The sequence below is a fragment of the Rattus rattus genome, chromosome 10, assembly GCF_011064425.1.
Source record: "Rattus rattus isolate New Zealand chromosome 10, Rrattus_CSIRO_v1, whole genome shotgun sequence".
Taxonomy (NCBI): domain Eukaryota; kingdom Metazoa; phylum Chordata; class Mammalia; order Rodentia; family Muridae; genus Rattus; species Rattus rattus.
The window spans coordinates 19400153-19417208 of record NC_046163.1 but is presented as its reverse complement, the minus strand read 5'-3'; the positions used below and the strand labels follow the sequence as shown (position 1 = coordinate 19417208).

General features: G+C 38.8%; 1 protein-coding gene across 2 annotated transcripts in view; it reads right to left on the bottom strand.

The window, feature by feature from the left end:
- The window catches only part of Dennd1b (DENN domain containing 1B), a 212740-nt gene that overhangs the window by 113786 nt on the left and 81898 nt on the right, over window positions 1-17056 (bottom strand). For both annotated transcript variants that reach the window (XM_032915408.1, XM_032915409.1), the window contains exon 5: window positions 15965-16084. In XM_032915408.1, coding sequence (XP_032771299.1) covers window positions 15965-16084 — 120 coding nt within the window. The remainder of the gene's footprint in view (window positions 1-15964; window positions 16085-17056) is intronic.

Sequence of the window (17056 nt, the reverse complement as noted above, 5' to 3'; positions counted from 1 at the left end):
TCCACAATTATTTTCTAATTCAGTTTGTCACTTTTCTCTTAATAAAAATTAACAGCCTAGGAACAATGAGGTGGCTCCCTTATAAGCATGACGAGTTTGATTCTTGGAAGCCACATAAAGAAGGAACAAAAGCAATTCCCTAGAAAGTTGCCAAGTGATGTACATATGTAAAACATGACAGGCATGTACCCACACTCCCACACACTATTTATACCCAATAATATTAAACTATGTTTTAGAAACAGCTGAACCCTGAGATACATGAAGACAAATGCATAATGAACAAATGAAAAGCTTGACAAAAACAGCACAGCACAGGACTGGGGAACTTAAAACCACCTGGAAAAGTAACTAACAGAAAACAAGAAAGAGAGAAGGCAAGAAGGCCTCTGGGGTCCCAAGTTCAATCCCTGTGATCATATGATGTTGGCTGGAGAGAATCACCTCAAAGTTATCATCTGGCCCTACATAGACTCTATAGTTCACAAGCCACAACCATTCCCCACACTGATAATAATTACATTTTATTCTTCTCTCATACAAAAAAAAAAGTTTTCAGAAATCCTAACAGATGAGAAAACAAAACAAAACTCAAAAGTAAAGAATAGCATAATTAGGAAATTATGAGAATAGCATCATAAAATCTCCTGGGATCTGGACTAAAAAGACAGACACGGTAGCTAGTAAGAGGGGAAACAGCACATCAACCTGTATCCAGCCCGTGAATAATGGTAACTCCCAAAATAAAAAAACAGCACTTCTTAAAATACTACCAGAATGGCTCCCTGCCCTTCAGATCTGAGTCTTCTGACTGAAAGTGTGGTGGCACAGGAAAGGGAGAAGCCACACTTCAGTTTCCCATGAAATTCAAGAACAGGAATAGAAAGGAATTGGTATCCCCTAAAGATAAAGAGGAGAGACTCCAATGGAGCATGCACAAATGTCACCAAACCCCGCACCAGAGACGCCGCAAGTGAGAAGGCGATGCCAGAGGCAGGGAAACAGGAATGGAGTGTGAGGGGAAGACCACACCATGCTCACCCACACAGTGACTCACAAAGTCTCCTCCCGGATTCAAGGAAATCAGGCAAACCAAGGCAGAATGCAGAGTCATGGGAAACACAGCAGGGACCACAAACAATAGACAAGTCCGGGGACAAGAGTTGTGCAAAGGCCTAGGATCCAGTCTCACAAGGGATGAACCTGGTGGAGAAGACCGGACAGCTTCACAGGAGGCATGTTGATGCTTTGTGAGGGAGCCTAGAAAACTGGATAGATGCATGACACTTCTGAAATCACTTAGAGAATGTGAAAATTTGAAATATTAATTAAGTGACTCAAACCATAGCTTTCAGATAACAATTCAACTATGTTTTTTTTTTAAAAAAAAAATATATTCTTTGAGATTACAGCTTTTAAACTAACAACTCAATACAACACAGGTTATCCCACCATGGTTTCTACATTTGCTGGTAGTCTAAAATCATTTGCTCAGCAGGCCACACCAAATGGAGAAGCAGGAAGACCAATTGCAAATCTTCACTCCTCCTCCTCTCCTGCAAATCCCTTCTGCCTTTCCCATCAGTAGCTCTGAAGAAGACCATCAGCTGTGGTCTCTCTGCCCCCATCTCAGGTGGAGCACAAGGAACTTCTCCAAAGTTCCTTAGCCTACTCTTTCTCCCCCCCTCCCCCGCCCTCATCTTATATCCCAGCCCCTATCTCTAGCAGACATTCCCTGGAGACACAGCAAGCTGTTCAGGGAAGCCTGTAAGCTAACTGTAGACATTTCTCACCTTTCCGTCCACATCTAATCATGTAGTCTTCTCCCTAGCTCTGTAGAATTCCTGCTGTGGCCTCTTTCTCTCTAAGCCCCAGTCTCTAGCAGATCACAAAGAACTCTAACCTCCCTTACCAGTCATTCATTGTCCCAGCCCCCAACTCTAGCAGGTTTGACCTCCGAACCCACCACACAAGCCTTCCAGAGAAGCCAGAAGACCAGCCACACAGGCAGACAAGTGACAGTTCTTCACTTCTCCAAATTCAGTCCCCAGTCCCATCCCAAGTTCTGAAGCAGGCTACCTGTGTGGCTTCTCCTCACTCTCTATCCAGGGGACTAACTGGATACATGTAGAATCCCAAATTTTCCTCCCTCCTGTATACCCTCTCAGTGCCCCCCACCCCATCTTTTAGCACATTCACCTTCCTAAATCTCAGTTCCCAATTCCTAGAAATGCCACTTCGAAACAAACTGCCAGTGGCACAGCTAACAAGATCCCAGAAGAATTCTCTACCAGGCAACACATGGCCACCACACCTTCCTAAGAACCAGACAAGGCAACAGAAACCAAGGAATGAAACATCCACCACAACATAGACAAACCAGATACCAGCGCCTAGAACTGCAATCAATCCAAACCTCGATGCCTACACCCAGTGTAGAAACACAGTGAGAGCCAGAGCCAGAGCCTCCACTAGGAACAGGAACCTTCTAAACAAGGTCCTGAGAAGTGAAACATAACTGAAGCACAAGGAAGTACAGTAAAATAGCCTTTATGAGTAAAATAAATGTTCTTAAAGAAAAACCATATAAATCTACTTTTAATACAAACCCTATGAAAACAAGCAGTGAAAGGAAATAAATAAAAATAAATGCTCAAGGCCTGGAAGTGGCAATAGAATCAATAGAGAAAACCCTGATACAGGGAAATCTCGAAATAAAAAATTCAGGAACTCAAACAAGAAGCTCAGAAGCAAGTCTCAACTACAGAAGATGAGAGACAGAACAAAGACTCTTCGTCATTGAAGACAAGATAGAAGAAATGAAAACTTTGGTCAAAGAAAATGTTAACTGTAAACACAAAAAAAAGTCCAGTGACAAAAATCCAGGAGACCTAGAAACTATTAAAAAATTACATCAAAAAATAATAAGGACAGAGAAAGGAAAAGAAACTCAGGTCAAAGGCAAATAAATATTTTCTACAAACTAATAGAAGAAAATTTCCCTAACCAAAAGGATGAGATGCCTATCAAAATACAAAAGAATACAGAAAGCCAAATAGACTGAAGAAAAAAAAATTCCTCTCAGCATATAATTAAAACACTGAATAAAAAACAAAACAAATAAGAAAAATATTAAAAGTTGCAAGGAAAAGGGACCAAGTAAAATATAAGGCAGACAGACCTACTAGAATAACACCTGACTTCTCAGTTGGGACTCTTAAAAGTCAGGAGGGCCTAGACAGATGTCCTACATTCTAAGAAACCACACATGCCAGATCAGACTACTATAGCCAGCAAATCGTTTAATCACAATCGATGGAGAAAGAAAGGCACTCCACGACAGAATCAAACTTACGCAGTAGGCATGTACAAATCCCTACAGAAGGAGCTAGAAATAAAACTTCAGCCTAAAGAAGATTAACCAAACCCAAAAAAGGGAATAATTCCAGAATAGCAAATCATAAAATGAGGGGAAAGAAATAATGGAAATCAACAGAAACTCTCATCAATAATTCTCAACATCAGTGCTATCAGTTCCCCACTTTCCTCAAAAGACAGAGACTAACAGAATGGATATAAAAACATCCAGGGAGAATGGATACATCTCCCTGTTGCCTCCAACAAACATGCCTTAACATCAAGGATAGATATCACCATGGGGTAAAAGAATGGAAAAACATAATCCAAGCAAATGAACGTAAGAACCACACTAGTGCATCCATTTTAGTATCTGACAAAATAGACTTCAAACTAAAATGAATCAGAAAAGAGAAGGACTTTACATACTCATAAAAGGAACACTCCACCAAGATGACATCTTTACATAGATATGCCCCAAATACAAGGGCAGCCAACTTGGTAGAAGAAACACTACTACAGCTTAAATCGCCTACTGACTCTCACACACTGACACTGAAAGACTTCACTATCCCACTCTTGCCAATAAACAGGACATCCGGACAGAACTAAACTGAGAAAGAGCCCATTTACATTATGACCCAAATAAGTATTTATGGAATATTTTACCCGAACACAAAAGACTATACCATCTCAGGACTTCCTGGAACTTCCTGCAAAATACACATAGTCAGACAAAAGGTAAGTGTCAACAGATACAAGAAATAATTGAAATAATACCCTGCATCCATCCACCATGGATTAAAACTGGATATCAACAACAACAGAAATTACGGAGCTAAGGTAATAAAAGCAAGATGATACTGGCACAACAATAGACATGATAGTGAATGGAGTTGAGTTGAAGACCAAGTAAAAGTCCACACACCTATGGACACTTCATATTTCATAAAGAAGCCAGAAACACACTGGAAGAGACAGCATCTTCAAAAATGGTGCTACTCAAACTAGATGAATACAATGGGTCCATACTTACCGCCCTGCACAGATCAAAGACTTCAACATAAAACCAGATGCACTACATCTGATAGAAGAGACAATGAGGAAGAGGCTTGAACTTATTGGCATAGAAAAAAAATCTTTCTGAACGGAGCACCATTAACACAAGCACTGACATCAACAATTAATAAATGAGACCTCATGAAACTGAATAGTTTCTTCACAGCAAAAGACACTGTCCTTTGGACTAGGCAGCAGACTACTGACTTGGAAAAGATTTTTACCATCTATACATCCAATAAATTGCTAATCAATATCCAAAATATATAAAGAACTCAAAAGCCTGGATATCAAGAAAATAATTTAAAAAGAGCATAGACCTAAACAAAGATTTCTCAAAAGAAAATCAAATGACTGAGAAACAAAGAAATGTTCAACATCCTTAGTCATCAGGAAAATGCAAGTCAAAACTATTTTGAGATTCTATCTTACATCTGTCAGAATGGATAAGATCAACAAACCAAATGACAGCTCATGCTGGCAAAGATATGGAATAAAGGGAATACTCAACTGTTGCTGGTGGGAATAGACATTTACAGTCACTATGAAAATCAGTATGGCAGTGCCTCAGGAAACGGGAATAGATCTATTGCAAGGTCCACCTATACCACTGGAGCACATCCCCAAAGGACTCTACATCCTACTGTAGAGACACTTCCTTAACGACATTCATTGTTCCTCTATTCATAATAACTAGAAAAAAACCAGTCTAGATGTGCCTCAATGGATGAATGGATAAAGAAAATATGATAGATTTATTCAATAGTACTACCAAGCTATTTTTAAAGTATCATGAAATCCCAGGCAAATGGCTGGAACTAGAAAAAAACAGACACAAAAAAACAAATATATGTATTGGCTTATACATGTGTATTAACGGTTAACTTAATGATAAACAAGCTGGAACCCATAGAACCACAGAGGCTTCAAACAGAGTGAGGGATTAGGACATATAGCTAGATCTCCCTAGGAAAGAAAAACGGAATAGATATTCATGGATGGACAGAGAGTAGGGGAAGAGAATGATACTGGAATGGGAGGATTAAGCAGGGCGAGGCTAAGGAAGAGGGAGGCAAAGGACAGATATGGGGAGAGACAGCTAACATCAAGGGCCATTTGAAGGGTAGCATGAAAACCCGCCACAGTAAAAGCTTCTTAAAATGCACACATAAGTAAAGGAGAACTCCATGAAATCACCAAAACACAGGGAGACGGAGCCCCAACTGGACCTCTCTTGTCACCAAATGAAGCTTCCAGTACGAGGAATGAGTTCTATCTAACTGACTTGTACACCAAAGGGATCCCAGGAGTCCCCCCAGAGAACCCAGGCTGTGCACGGCTGCCCTCCACAAACTGACAGCAAAGCCCTACTGCTGAAGGCAACACCTCCACAATTCACTGAACACAAGGGAGCCAGGCTGCTGCCGAGCTAGAACCTGCACCACTGTGGGCTAGTGTTTTGGTAATGGAAAGTACCCTCCATGCTGCCGAAGGAGAAATGCAAATGCCAGCCTAGCTAGAAAGCCTCTGCTCTGTCCTACTTACAAGATACGTTAGTGCAATGACGACACGGAGCTTACGAAATTAACCAATCAAGATCTGATATGATTTACAGTCCATTCCTCAGACTAAATAGGTCAGAGACCTGAGGTAAAACAAATACTGTTCAAAAACAGACAAGAAGGAAGAGTAGCAATAAAAAGGCTCCTAACAAGCTCCTGCTATAGGAGTATTCACAGCTCAGTATCTTGCGCATCCTCCACCACACAAGCTTTCCTTCTAGAGAAGATGACAACAAACTCAGAGACACCCCCTCCACAATCAGACATATGCAGAGAACCAGAGACCTTGGAACAGTCAGCTCCAAATGATGGCTCCATCAACACCCCCCGACTCAGAGAGCCCCTCAGAAGAGGAGAGAGTGTGAGAGCCAGAGGAACGGAGGACACCAAGAAAACAAGATGGAAGCACACATGAGTTCACAGAGAAGAGACAAAACCAACAGGGCTGCCCCGGATGGCGTCCCAGAGCTCACAGGCGAAGACAAAGGCACTCATCCCAACCAGGAGCTATCTCCAAGCGGTAACTTCCTGCAAATGAAAATTTAAGTTTTCTCCAACAGAGTCTTACTGGGGAAACAAACTACTCTTTAAAGGTAGACTGCACGCCCAGTAGTAGACGGCCATCAGAAAAAGAACTCAATGGCATCTTTGGAAATTCCTTGTCTCATAATATGTGGTGGGGGTGGTGCTTCTGCTGCTGCTGCTGCTGCTGCTGCTGCTGCTGCTGCTGCTGCTGCTGCTGCTGCTGCTGCTGCTGCTGCTCCACCACCACCACCTCCTCCTCCACCTCCTCCTCCTCCTCCTCCTCCTCCTCCTCCTCCTCCTCCTCCTCCTCCTCCTCCCCCTTGTTCTCTACATGGCCCGTGTGTGTGTGTGTGTGTGTGTGTGTGTGTGTGTGTGTGTGTGTGTGTGTGTGATCAATCTGTTTCTTGTGTCTTTTCCCTTTGTTTTGTCCTATTCTGGTGTTTGTTTTGTTTTATACTATTATGTTTTATTTTATCATTACCCCTTAGATGCCTGTTTGTTTTCTGTGAGACAGACAGGAGATAGGCCCTGATAGGAGGGGACACAGAGAGGTGGGAGGGGTAGAGAGAGGGAACAACATAATCAGGATATAGTACATGAGAAAAGTATTTTCAATAAAACAATGATTTGTTCTTCTAACAAGACACATAATGGTGTAACAATGAAATTCTTCCATTTGTTTTTACTTCATATTAACAATTTTATCTGGAAAAAAATACTATTTCAAGAAATTGCAATATGTCCCATCCCTCAAATCTATTTGTCCAGGTAAGAAAACTCTGTCCTAATCTGCTCTCAATACCTCAGGAGGAAAAGAAGAAGAACTGGTTGCAAGTTCCTAGACTACTATAAAAACACTCTAATTTCCTAGCAATCCACCATTAGAAAGTCAGTTAGTCTGCTCTACGGACGAAATGCCTGTGCAATCCTTTCAATCGTCATGCTCTCCTTCTGTACTACTGTTTTCATTCTCTAGCCACCAGTCTCAGTTTATTTTCAAATTCTGGGGAGAAAGCAGAACTCAATTTTCATTAAGCACCTAACGGGACTATTGACTTATTTTTAAGTGATAAATTATATTTATAAATAATATCTACCTCCATATTCAGATATTACATCAGAATTTATCAAAGTTCTTATTTATGATAGGAATTGGCACCTACATATCTTACTGCTTTGTGAGCATCCAACAATATTAACTTTCACAGTATCTCCTCCTGATACCAGACTGACTCTGTCTATTGCAGATTAACATTGTTTAAGAACAAAGTTTACCTTTATAATGCATTTCTTACACTCTCTGATTTATATTATGAGTGGGGAGTATAACTCAGAAGCAACAGTGAGTCCCACATCTATAATGTCATTACAGGAACTACAACTTGAAAACAAAGCACTAAAGGTACATAGAACCCAGTGCTATGTATTTTATATGAACTAGCTCATTCAGCCATTACAGTAATAAACTCCAAAGTCTGCCAGCCTTGTCACCATGAATAGTGGGCCATAGCTTAGGAGATTCAACGTGAATGGCGCCCTACTCAGCCCGCTGACTATTATGAGCTCCTGTCCATTACAGACAGCTAAATATATCACAAGTCAATCTGCTTTCAACTTTTCACTCTTTTGGAAACAGGACCTTGATCCATGTCCTAGTCTGGTGTTGAAGTGGCTCCCTCTTGACTCAGCCCCCCAAATGCGGGATATTGCAGGCATTCACTACTATGGCTGGCCGAAGCTTACTAAACTTAAATAAGCCAACATATAGTGAAGCAAAAACAAAGGTTGAAATACATGGTTAGCACTCAAAGCATTACTTTTACACCTTTCAAAACACAGGTTGTCCAGAAGGTGAAATTTTCTCAGATCCATTTAATTATTTTGTCTAACAATTTGGCAATCCTTGCCAACTCTAGGTTCGATAGCTTCTATGTTCTTTATATTGCTAACATTTAGAAAAGGACTTAGCTTGCAACATGGTAAAGATAGCAAAAATCCATGTGTCAATCAATGCACAAGCCTAATCATAATACTCATAATGACGTTATCAATCCGACAGTTTTCTTGGAACGTAATAGACTTTTGAAATACTACAACACACTCACATCACTGCAGGATCACTCCCTGACACACCAGCATATACTATCACCACAAAGAACCGAGTGCAAGCATGTACTAGTTCTCAGCGATGAACTGCTCATTGCAATAAATCGTTCACAATTTTAATAGAAAGAGCACTCATAACCAAGAGAAATTAGTCTGTAAACACCCAGGTGCGCTCCTAGGAACATGAGGAAGCATGAGGAACAAAAAGGCATTCTTTTTGTTGCAATTCCACACCCATCCAGAGGAGAGGCTGCAGACTGGCCATCTGCAGGGGCAGCCAGCCAGCTCAGGGCTCCGTTTTCTATACCAGTAGTTCTGTGGCTTTGTTTAATGTAATAAACTGTCCGTTTCTAAATCTCAGATAATACCTTGGGAAAGTCTCACTTTCTTTTCCACTAGAAATCATAGTAAGTGGAATCTGGCCACGCACCATTGCGCTGACAAAAGCCTGGAGCTGAGGAGCTCCTTGGTGCCAGCCATGTGCTGTTCAGAGCATGCACTTTCCTCAGTTTACTAACCTCCCGCTCACTGGAGTGCTCTACCTGATGGATCCCTGAAGGAAATTTAATTCACAACTCATGAAGCAAGTGCTAAACAGAAAACACTATTCCTAACTACATTTTCTGATGCTCCTCAAAGAGTGAAATAATCCCAATGTTTTAACAAGATTCTACTTTACAGATTTGTGGCAAAATAAATAACTCCCCCTTTTTAAAAAGCATTTTGTATAAAACTTTTTATTTAAATATAACACTATATAAAATAAATATTATAAACCATGTATGCCTTCAAGGGTTTGAAATATCATGGGTTTGAAATTCTGGGCTGTTTGTTTTATTGTAGTTTCTTGTATAATTTCTAAGCAATATATGTTCAAAATACATAAGTTCACTAACATATAAATTCTTAAACTGATTACCACTAACTTAAATTTTCCGTTTCCCCCAATTTGCAAACATATTTTTATAACCAACAAGAATCCAGAAAGTTAAAACAGACAACAAAATGTAGAAAACAAATTTGCTTTTTCATTTAAATATTTTTAAAGTTAAAATTTAACCTCATGAACAAACTGTGTGACTAATAGATTTGCAAATATCTGAACATAAAAACCTTACACTTCTAAAAGCAGGAGACTAAAGTATACCCTGTAAGACTGCCTTAAATTTCCAATGAAGACAAGAGGCAAAAGACAGACGCAAACACACAATCAGGAGCTCATCTGGCGGCGGCGGAAGACTCCCCAACACTTGGATTTCCACTATAGCCTAGTAAAATGTTTACATCCTAAAGTCAAAGGTTAAATAAAGGAAAGGAAATGCTCTTTGTCAAATAGTCAGCGACTGTTACCAGTCGGAGAGATCAGCAGGAACCTAATGCAGAGTAATCAAATAAAGCTAAGGCAACTGCCTTTCCTTAGGAAACAGGAAAGCTCCTCATGGCCACAAGCTGTTTGTCCCCTAGAAAATTGACACAAAATGTGTAAAATTGAAACATTCTGCTTCTAGGGGATTTGTCCAAAGGAAGAGTGGGAAGTCTTCAAGTTTAGTATGAGTTCCAGGTACCAAAGGGAGAACAAAAAGCCTTAAACAGAAACCTGCCCACCTCATTAGAGTATTTCATTTTGAACTCTTGGTGACGTTTTTATAGTTGTAAATTTTTGTTAATGAAATTAGATGTGGAAGAGTATTTCTTGAATCTTTGCTAGCATATGAAAGCAATTCTAAACACAAGCAGTAAGACTTAAGTTAGTGGTCTCTGAGGACAGCATTGAAATCTTGTTAAACCAGGAGAGACGCTTCAGAAAAAGAACTCAGACACACAGGCCTCAAACTAAATGTCGTTTTAATATTAAATTGAACTGAATTTTAATTTTTCTTTCAAAAATTAAACAATATAAATAGAAATTTAAAAAACATTAACTGGCAAATAATATGAGATCATTCTAGGAGAAAAGCAACACATGCTTTTAGTAGGGTAGGTGAAGTTCCAACTATCAGAGGGAAAGAATAAAAGTGGACAGAAGATGATAGTTTCAGGAGCTATGATGAACTACGTTAAAAATAGCCATGCATTTTGCAAATTATAAATACTGACAGTTGATTTATATTTTAACTTGATTAACTTCACAAAAATGTGGACATGTGGAAAGAAGTCTGCAACATAAACGACACAATGCAGGCATTATGTACCACAAATACAAACAGGGTTTGTTTGGGGCTTTTGTAGACGTGTGTGTGCTCTGTGACTTGCTGAAAAAAACAAAATTTCAGTAAGTTTCAGTTATATTAAGTATAAAAATTCCAATTTAAAGGCTTTGGCAACCTCACTATAAACATTTCCTAAAGCTCCCTCGGCATCTAGTCATAATCAGAAGAGCCGTTCTCTCGCCAACTGGAAGCTGCTACAGACGGCAATGTCTGGGAAACGTTGAGTAGCTCTGCAGTTACTCTTATATTCCTTCCCTGGCTCTTACAACAAAAATTACTATTGCCTTCGAGCTTTAAATGTGTATATAATGTATGTTATATGTGTGCATAGTGTTTGCGTTATCCCAAACTTTTTCCTAATATATTTTCAGTGTACAGTACAAATCTAGCAAAGCTTGCTTCAAGGTAATAAAAAGTTTCAGAAATATGTAATATCATTTCCATTTTACATGGACATCAGAGGAAAGCAGCTATAGCTGGGTTCCTAACTGTCATCGTCACCCCACCAGTCCGGTTCTTTTCTGTCAGAGGTCATTATTTCACACCCTGATCTTAAATTTCAATGGCACAGAACACAACTGTCCTGTCTATCCTCAATTCTGCAGCACTGCCCTGACCAGTCTTTGCCTGCCATGCCCACTGCAACACTAGTAAGAAAACGTGCATCCCACAAACACACCATAGATATTTACCTGACCAAAGATTATCTGGATACATTGCTACCTATTTGTAACATAATGGCTAAAGTTCTTATTATATTTGATCATCTATATAATGATGGCATCTTAGAATTTTAGATCAGTAAAATGCTATATAATACAATTTTTATATTTTACAATATTTCTTTTTTTTGGAACTATAATATGATTACATTGTTTCCCCTACCCTCTTCCCTTCCCCCCTCCAAATTCTTCCATGTACACCTTTGATTTTTGTAAAACTCCATGGCTGACTTTTTTCTTAAACGTTGTTGCACAGATATATTCAAATGCCTGATCAGTCTGTATACTGTTACTTGTATATAAGTGTTTCCAGGGTGACCATATAGTATTAGATAACCAATTTGTATGCTCTTTCTATAAGACTATTTTAATACTATTTCATTAATTCTTTGAGAATTTCACCGTTTTGTTTGATCATATTTCCCCCACCCCCAGCCCCAACTCTTCCCAGATCTACCCGCACACCCATACCCGTCCAACTTTGTGCTCACTTACTTACCTTACTTCCTTCTCTCTCTCTCTCTCTCTCTCTCTCTCTTCTCTTTCTTTTCACACCTCTTCCTTTCTTTTGTTGTCTAAATATTCTTTAGGTCAGAGTCTGCCTTAGAGAGAATGGCAGTTTACCTACCAAGAGTCATACTCTTAAAGAAAATTGAATTTCCCTCTCCAAAAGCTATAAATGATCACTAGTTTTCTAGCCAAAGGTTGCACTTCTGACCCACCTCACCATTCCATGCTGTGACTTTTATCTAGCTTGGGTTTGCACTCATCATGTACACACTGTCAACATTACTATGAATTCTTCTATGTATCATCCTTGTTATACCTTGAAAACACTGTTTCCCTGTAGTCATCCACCATTCCTGGCTCTTATAATTTTTAGCCCCCTCTTCTATGATGATCCTTGAGCCTTGAGGTGGCAGGAAATGTGATATACACATGGCCTACCATCTTTCATTCTCTGCGTGTTGACTACTTCTGGATCCCCATTTTAGTTTCCACCTACTGAATGAAAAGCTTCTCTGATAAAGGCTAGGATGTGCACTAATCTGTGGGTATAGTAGTCGATAACTAAGAGTCATGGTAATGCTATGTTCATTTAGTAGAATAAGTATACTGTAGAAGTGTCCTGAAATATACAAAAGATTATAAATGCAGTTACTCTATAGTGGGATAAAACTCCAACTAGACAACAAATAAAAAATAGCAAAAAATAAATGAGAAAAAAACAATAGGTTATCCTTTTGCATGTGTATGAGATATTGGCCAGTCAGGTCCCAGAGACACCCCCACCAACACTGCAGGATACTGTCATTGTTTTTGGTTACTCTCCAGAACTTGCTAAGACCCAGCTGCTGAAGACATCACAGTTATCAAGCTGCAACTCTCATTTTCTCAATCTTTTCATTTACTTATTTGTCAAACACCTCTCTTCAGACTATGAAGAATCTCTTGGAGGCCAGATGTTAAGTAGATACTGGGGATGCCAGAAACAAAAGAGTTCAAAAATCTGATATTATCAAATTTCCTTTCACAGGACTATGCCACTTGATAATCTTTCAAAGAGTATATAATATAGCATCCATGTCTCCTCGTGATGATTAAAAATACTTACATTGTGCAACACGGAGCCTCACTATGAACCATTGCTGGACTGAAACTGTCAATGCCCTGCTTCCAGTTCCTCACTGCTAGAATCGCAGGAACGCCCTACCATGCTGGGCAAATCTGCCTACCTAAACGTGCTCATTTCTTCTGCCCTCAGGAAAACCAGCTGTTTACATTATTTCTGTTCCTTGTAAGCGTGGTACATTGTTCTCTCTACTTAACAGATGCTCAGTACAAAGTTGTTATCAAGCCCTACCTAAGTGCTTCTCAATCTACTCCTACCAATTTACCTCATGAATTTACTAAAATATGTCCTTCTGTTACATACTGTACAAGCAAATGGCTGTCATTGTGTGATCAAGCACACCTTTCTCTAAGGTTTCAGGATTTCCTGTCAGATACACAAAAGCATTCATTACTATAACACATCGTTTAAAGTGGACAGTAAGTTCCTAGAATATTTAAAGCTTTATCGATCTTTTCAGTGATTGCATGGGTGGTCGAGTACTGTCACTCAGAGTGGCCAAGCTAACACCAAACCACTATAATTCTTCTCATGGTAGACTTCAAAATTATTTTTGAAAAGATAAATCTGACTACAACTTAAATACATTCATTTAATCATTTAATCACAGCAACATTCTGAGTAATTTGTTGCGATCATTTATTTCTTACTTACTCTTGAATAGTATTCTAGCTATTCTCAAGGGCCACTGTAATGCCCTGACTTTGAAGACAAAGATGGAGACTATCCATGAAGCCTGCGACACTTTTCTAATCCCACAGAAAACAAGGAGTTCCCTTTAAAAGTTTCTCCAGGATATTTCACCAAGTGTGAATCATCCTGTCCCTTATGCCCCAGAATCACTGTCAGGAACCAAAAAGAGACTAAATATAAAGGACCATCTTAATAAAAAGCAAATAATCAATGACGCTTACTATAACACCATCTTAACTGACATGTATATTTTCACTTTTCACTTCTTATATTCACATAATACAATCAGATTTTTGCAGGTAAAACTATTTCTAACTCAGGAGTTTCAATATTCAGCTGTTTTCCCAAATGTACAAGTTTGTGTCAACATAATAACTTCTACAAATTAATGACAACTGGCTTACAAATATACATACTACACATTTTTATCAATTATTCAACATGAAGTTTATTTTGTGTTTTACATAAATGTTTTAAAATAATGACAGCTTTTCTAAGTTTAAAAACTATCAGAAACGTATTTAAAATACGGTGAATATTCAGTATTTATTTTGGCTTGCTAACAGTTTCAATATATTCAAGATATTCTGAATTAAAAAAAGAAAGCAATTCAAACTCTTCAATTATATATAATATCTGAAATTCAATTTGAAGGTAATTGGGGAAACTATTTGAATGCAGAATCAAATCTAACAAATGATGCCAGTAACTCATTCTCTGATGAGTTATCAAAAATGATAGGGGACAATGGATTATCCAGTTTCGTCATTTGTTTGGAGTGTTCTTATTAAATCCCAGGTCTCACTATATAGAAGAGACTCACCTCAAATTTACAATCCCCCTGCTTCAGTCTCCAAGTGCTACTATACTATTACAGGCATGCACTACCTACCATACATGGCTCTCAATGACAGACAAATACAGCTCAGTAGCAAATGGCCAGAGAAGCCATTAGTTTCACACCAGAATGTGCTGTTTAATGAGACCCCCAGTAGTTCAGGCATTTGAATGCTTTTGGTTACTTGGTGAGTTGGTCTCCAGTTGGTGGCTGTCTTGGTAGTCTTAGGAGATGTGGCCTTGCTGGGGAATGTGTGTCACTAGCACTGGGCTTTGAGAGTTAAAAACATTGGCATGATTTAAGTTGGCTCTCTGATTTCCTGCTTATGGTTTGGATGAGCTCTCAGCTGTTCCTCTCATCATGCCTGACGCACGCTGCCTGCTGCCATATCTCCCTACCATGATGAGAATCGACTCTGAGCTCTCTGAAACCGTAAGTCCAAGATTCAACCCTTCCTTCTATAAGTTGGTTGGTATGGTGTTGTGTCACAGCAAAACAAAAGTAACTAATAATCAAGGTTTCCCTCATAGATGTTAACTATAAAATGAGTGCTATTATCTACTGAGGCTAGAATTACCAGTATCCATATTATAAAGTGAAGAATTATACTCTTTATAGGCTACATCAACTGCCAACAATTCAAATCAGTCTTATACAGGAGGGCACCATGACGTCTAGCACAACCAGCATTTACCTCCAGCTCATTGTCTCCACGGGGAGAGGTAATATGTACAATGAGCAGATATCCCTCCCATTTCTCTAAAGAAATTAGGAATATAAATTTTACACAAAACTTCCTAAAATATATAAGGTTAACAACATCTTTTAAACATTTTATTCTCTAACTTCTTCCCAAGTACAAGTTTGCAATCTTTGTCTTAAACCAGCAACTGATTCACAAAGATCGCATGTGTATCAATGACAGAAAAGAACATGTTAACTTTACTAAGTGTTATCCTACTTACATATCACAACTCACATGTTAATATCTGATTTTCAGTACTAAATAAAAATAACTAATCCTTACAATATTTAGTTCTTTTTAGAAAAAATTTAACATGTTATTGGTAAAGAATTTACTCTATATATGGAACAGAAGGGAGAGTACTTATCTTACTTGGGTTTAGACCGAACAAGTAAAGAAAATTAGAAAAATTATGAAAAGTTGCTTTGTTTTTATTTTTTGAAATCTCAAGCATGATAAAGCAGGGCAGAGGCACAACCTGTTTTGTAGCCATGTTTTGATTGTAATTACTCACCTAAGAATACACAGACAAATTCTGCCTCCAGACGTGAGCCTGCAGAACCCAAATCGCTGCTTACTCTCCACGTCTGTCAGGACGAAGGTAAAGTGCTGTCCAACTTGATTCTGAGACACCCTGAGACGTAACAATATCATAGCATTAAATCTGTGCTGATGTTCTTGAAGACAGAAAGACAAGACTAGCGTTTGGCCTTGGCTTCGCCTTTCCAATACTGGGTTCTAGTAGCTGAAATGATGTTCTATAACTAGAAGGGTCATGAATCTATTATAAACCAACTCATGCGTCATGAGTCAAGCATAACAATAGTTCTAACGTCCATGGGGAGAACGCAACACAAATGCCCCATGTAGAGGTCAAAGTTCATCCTTACTGTCAAGAGAGTAAGCTACCCATAAAATACATCATGAGGTTGGAGCCAGAGTTACTCACTCTGGGGAAGAACCAACAGATTCAGTCTCTACACTCAAATTCTAGCCCTCCTCTTGTCTAACTTAGCCTACTTTTCATAATTTTTAACTGCCTGCAGAGCAAACCATGTTCTTCATCCTCTAAAGGTGGTCACCGCCATGTTGAATTGCCTCTTCTGTTGACATTCTCACCCATGTGCATTGTTTTTTGGAGCTATCGAAAAGCTGCATAATCAAACTTCAACTAAAGAATACAATCCCCACTAAAGAGGCCTACTGGTGTTCTACAATGAGTTTTCCCTGATTTTAAAACTGCACTTCAGCATAAGGGATGATGTAAAACTAAGCAAAATATTTAGCCCTGCTTAAAATGCATCAACCTACTTCCAAATACTGGCTCATAAAGCCACAAGAGGACTTCATGTTCTTTGTCCCAAAACAAAATATTGATGACATAAATTTTGGTTTTAAAAGAATTGTACAGATTTTGAAATTAAATAGATTACTAGCAGTATTCTAAAACTGTAAATTATTTTGTCACAAACAACAGTTGTTGAACAAGAACACATATAAGTAGCCAGGACAAATACATATCTTATGCATGTAAATTAAATCCTCCAGTGACTAATATGTCCTCTGGTGCTCAAGATGTGGAATATCCTCTTGCAGTTTTTCTTCC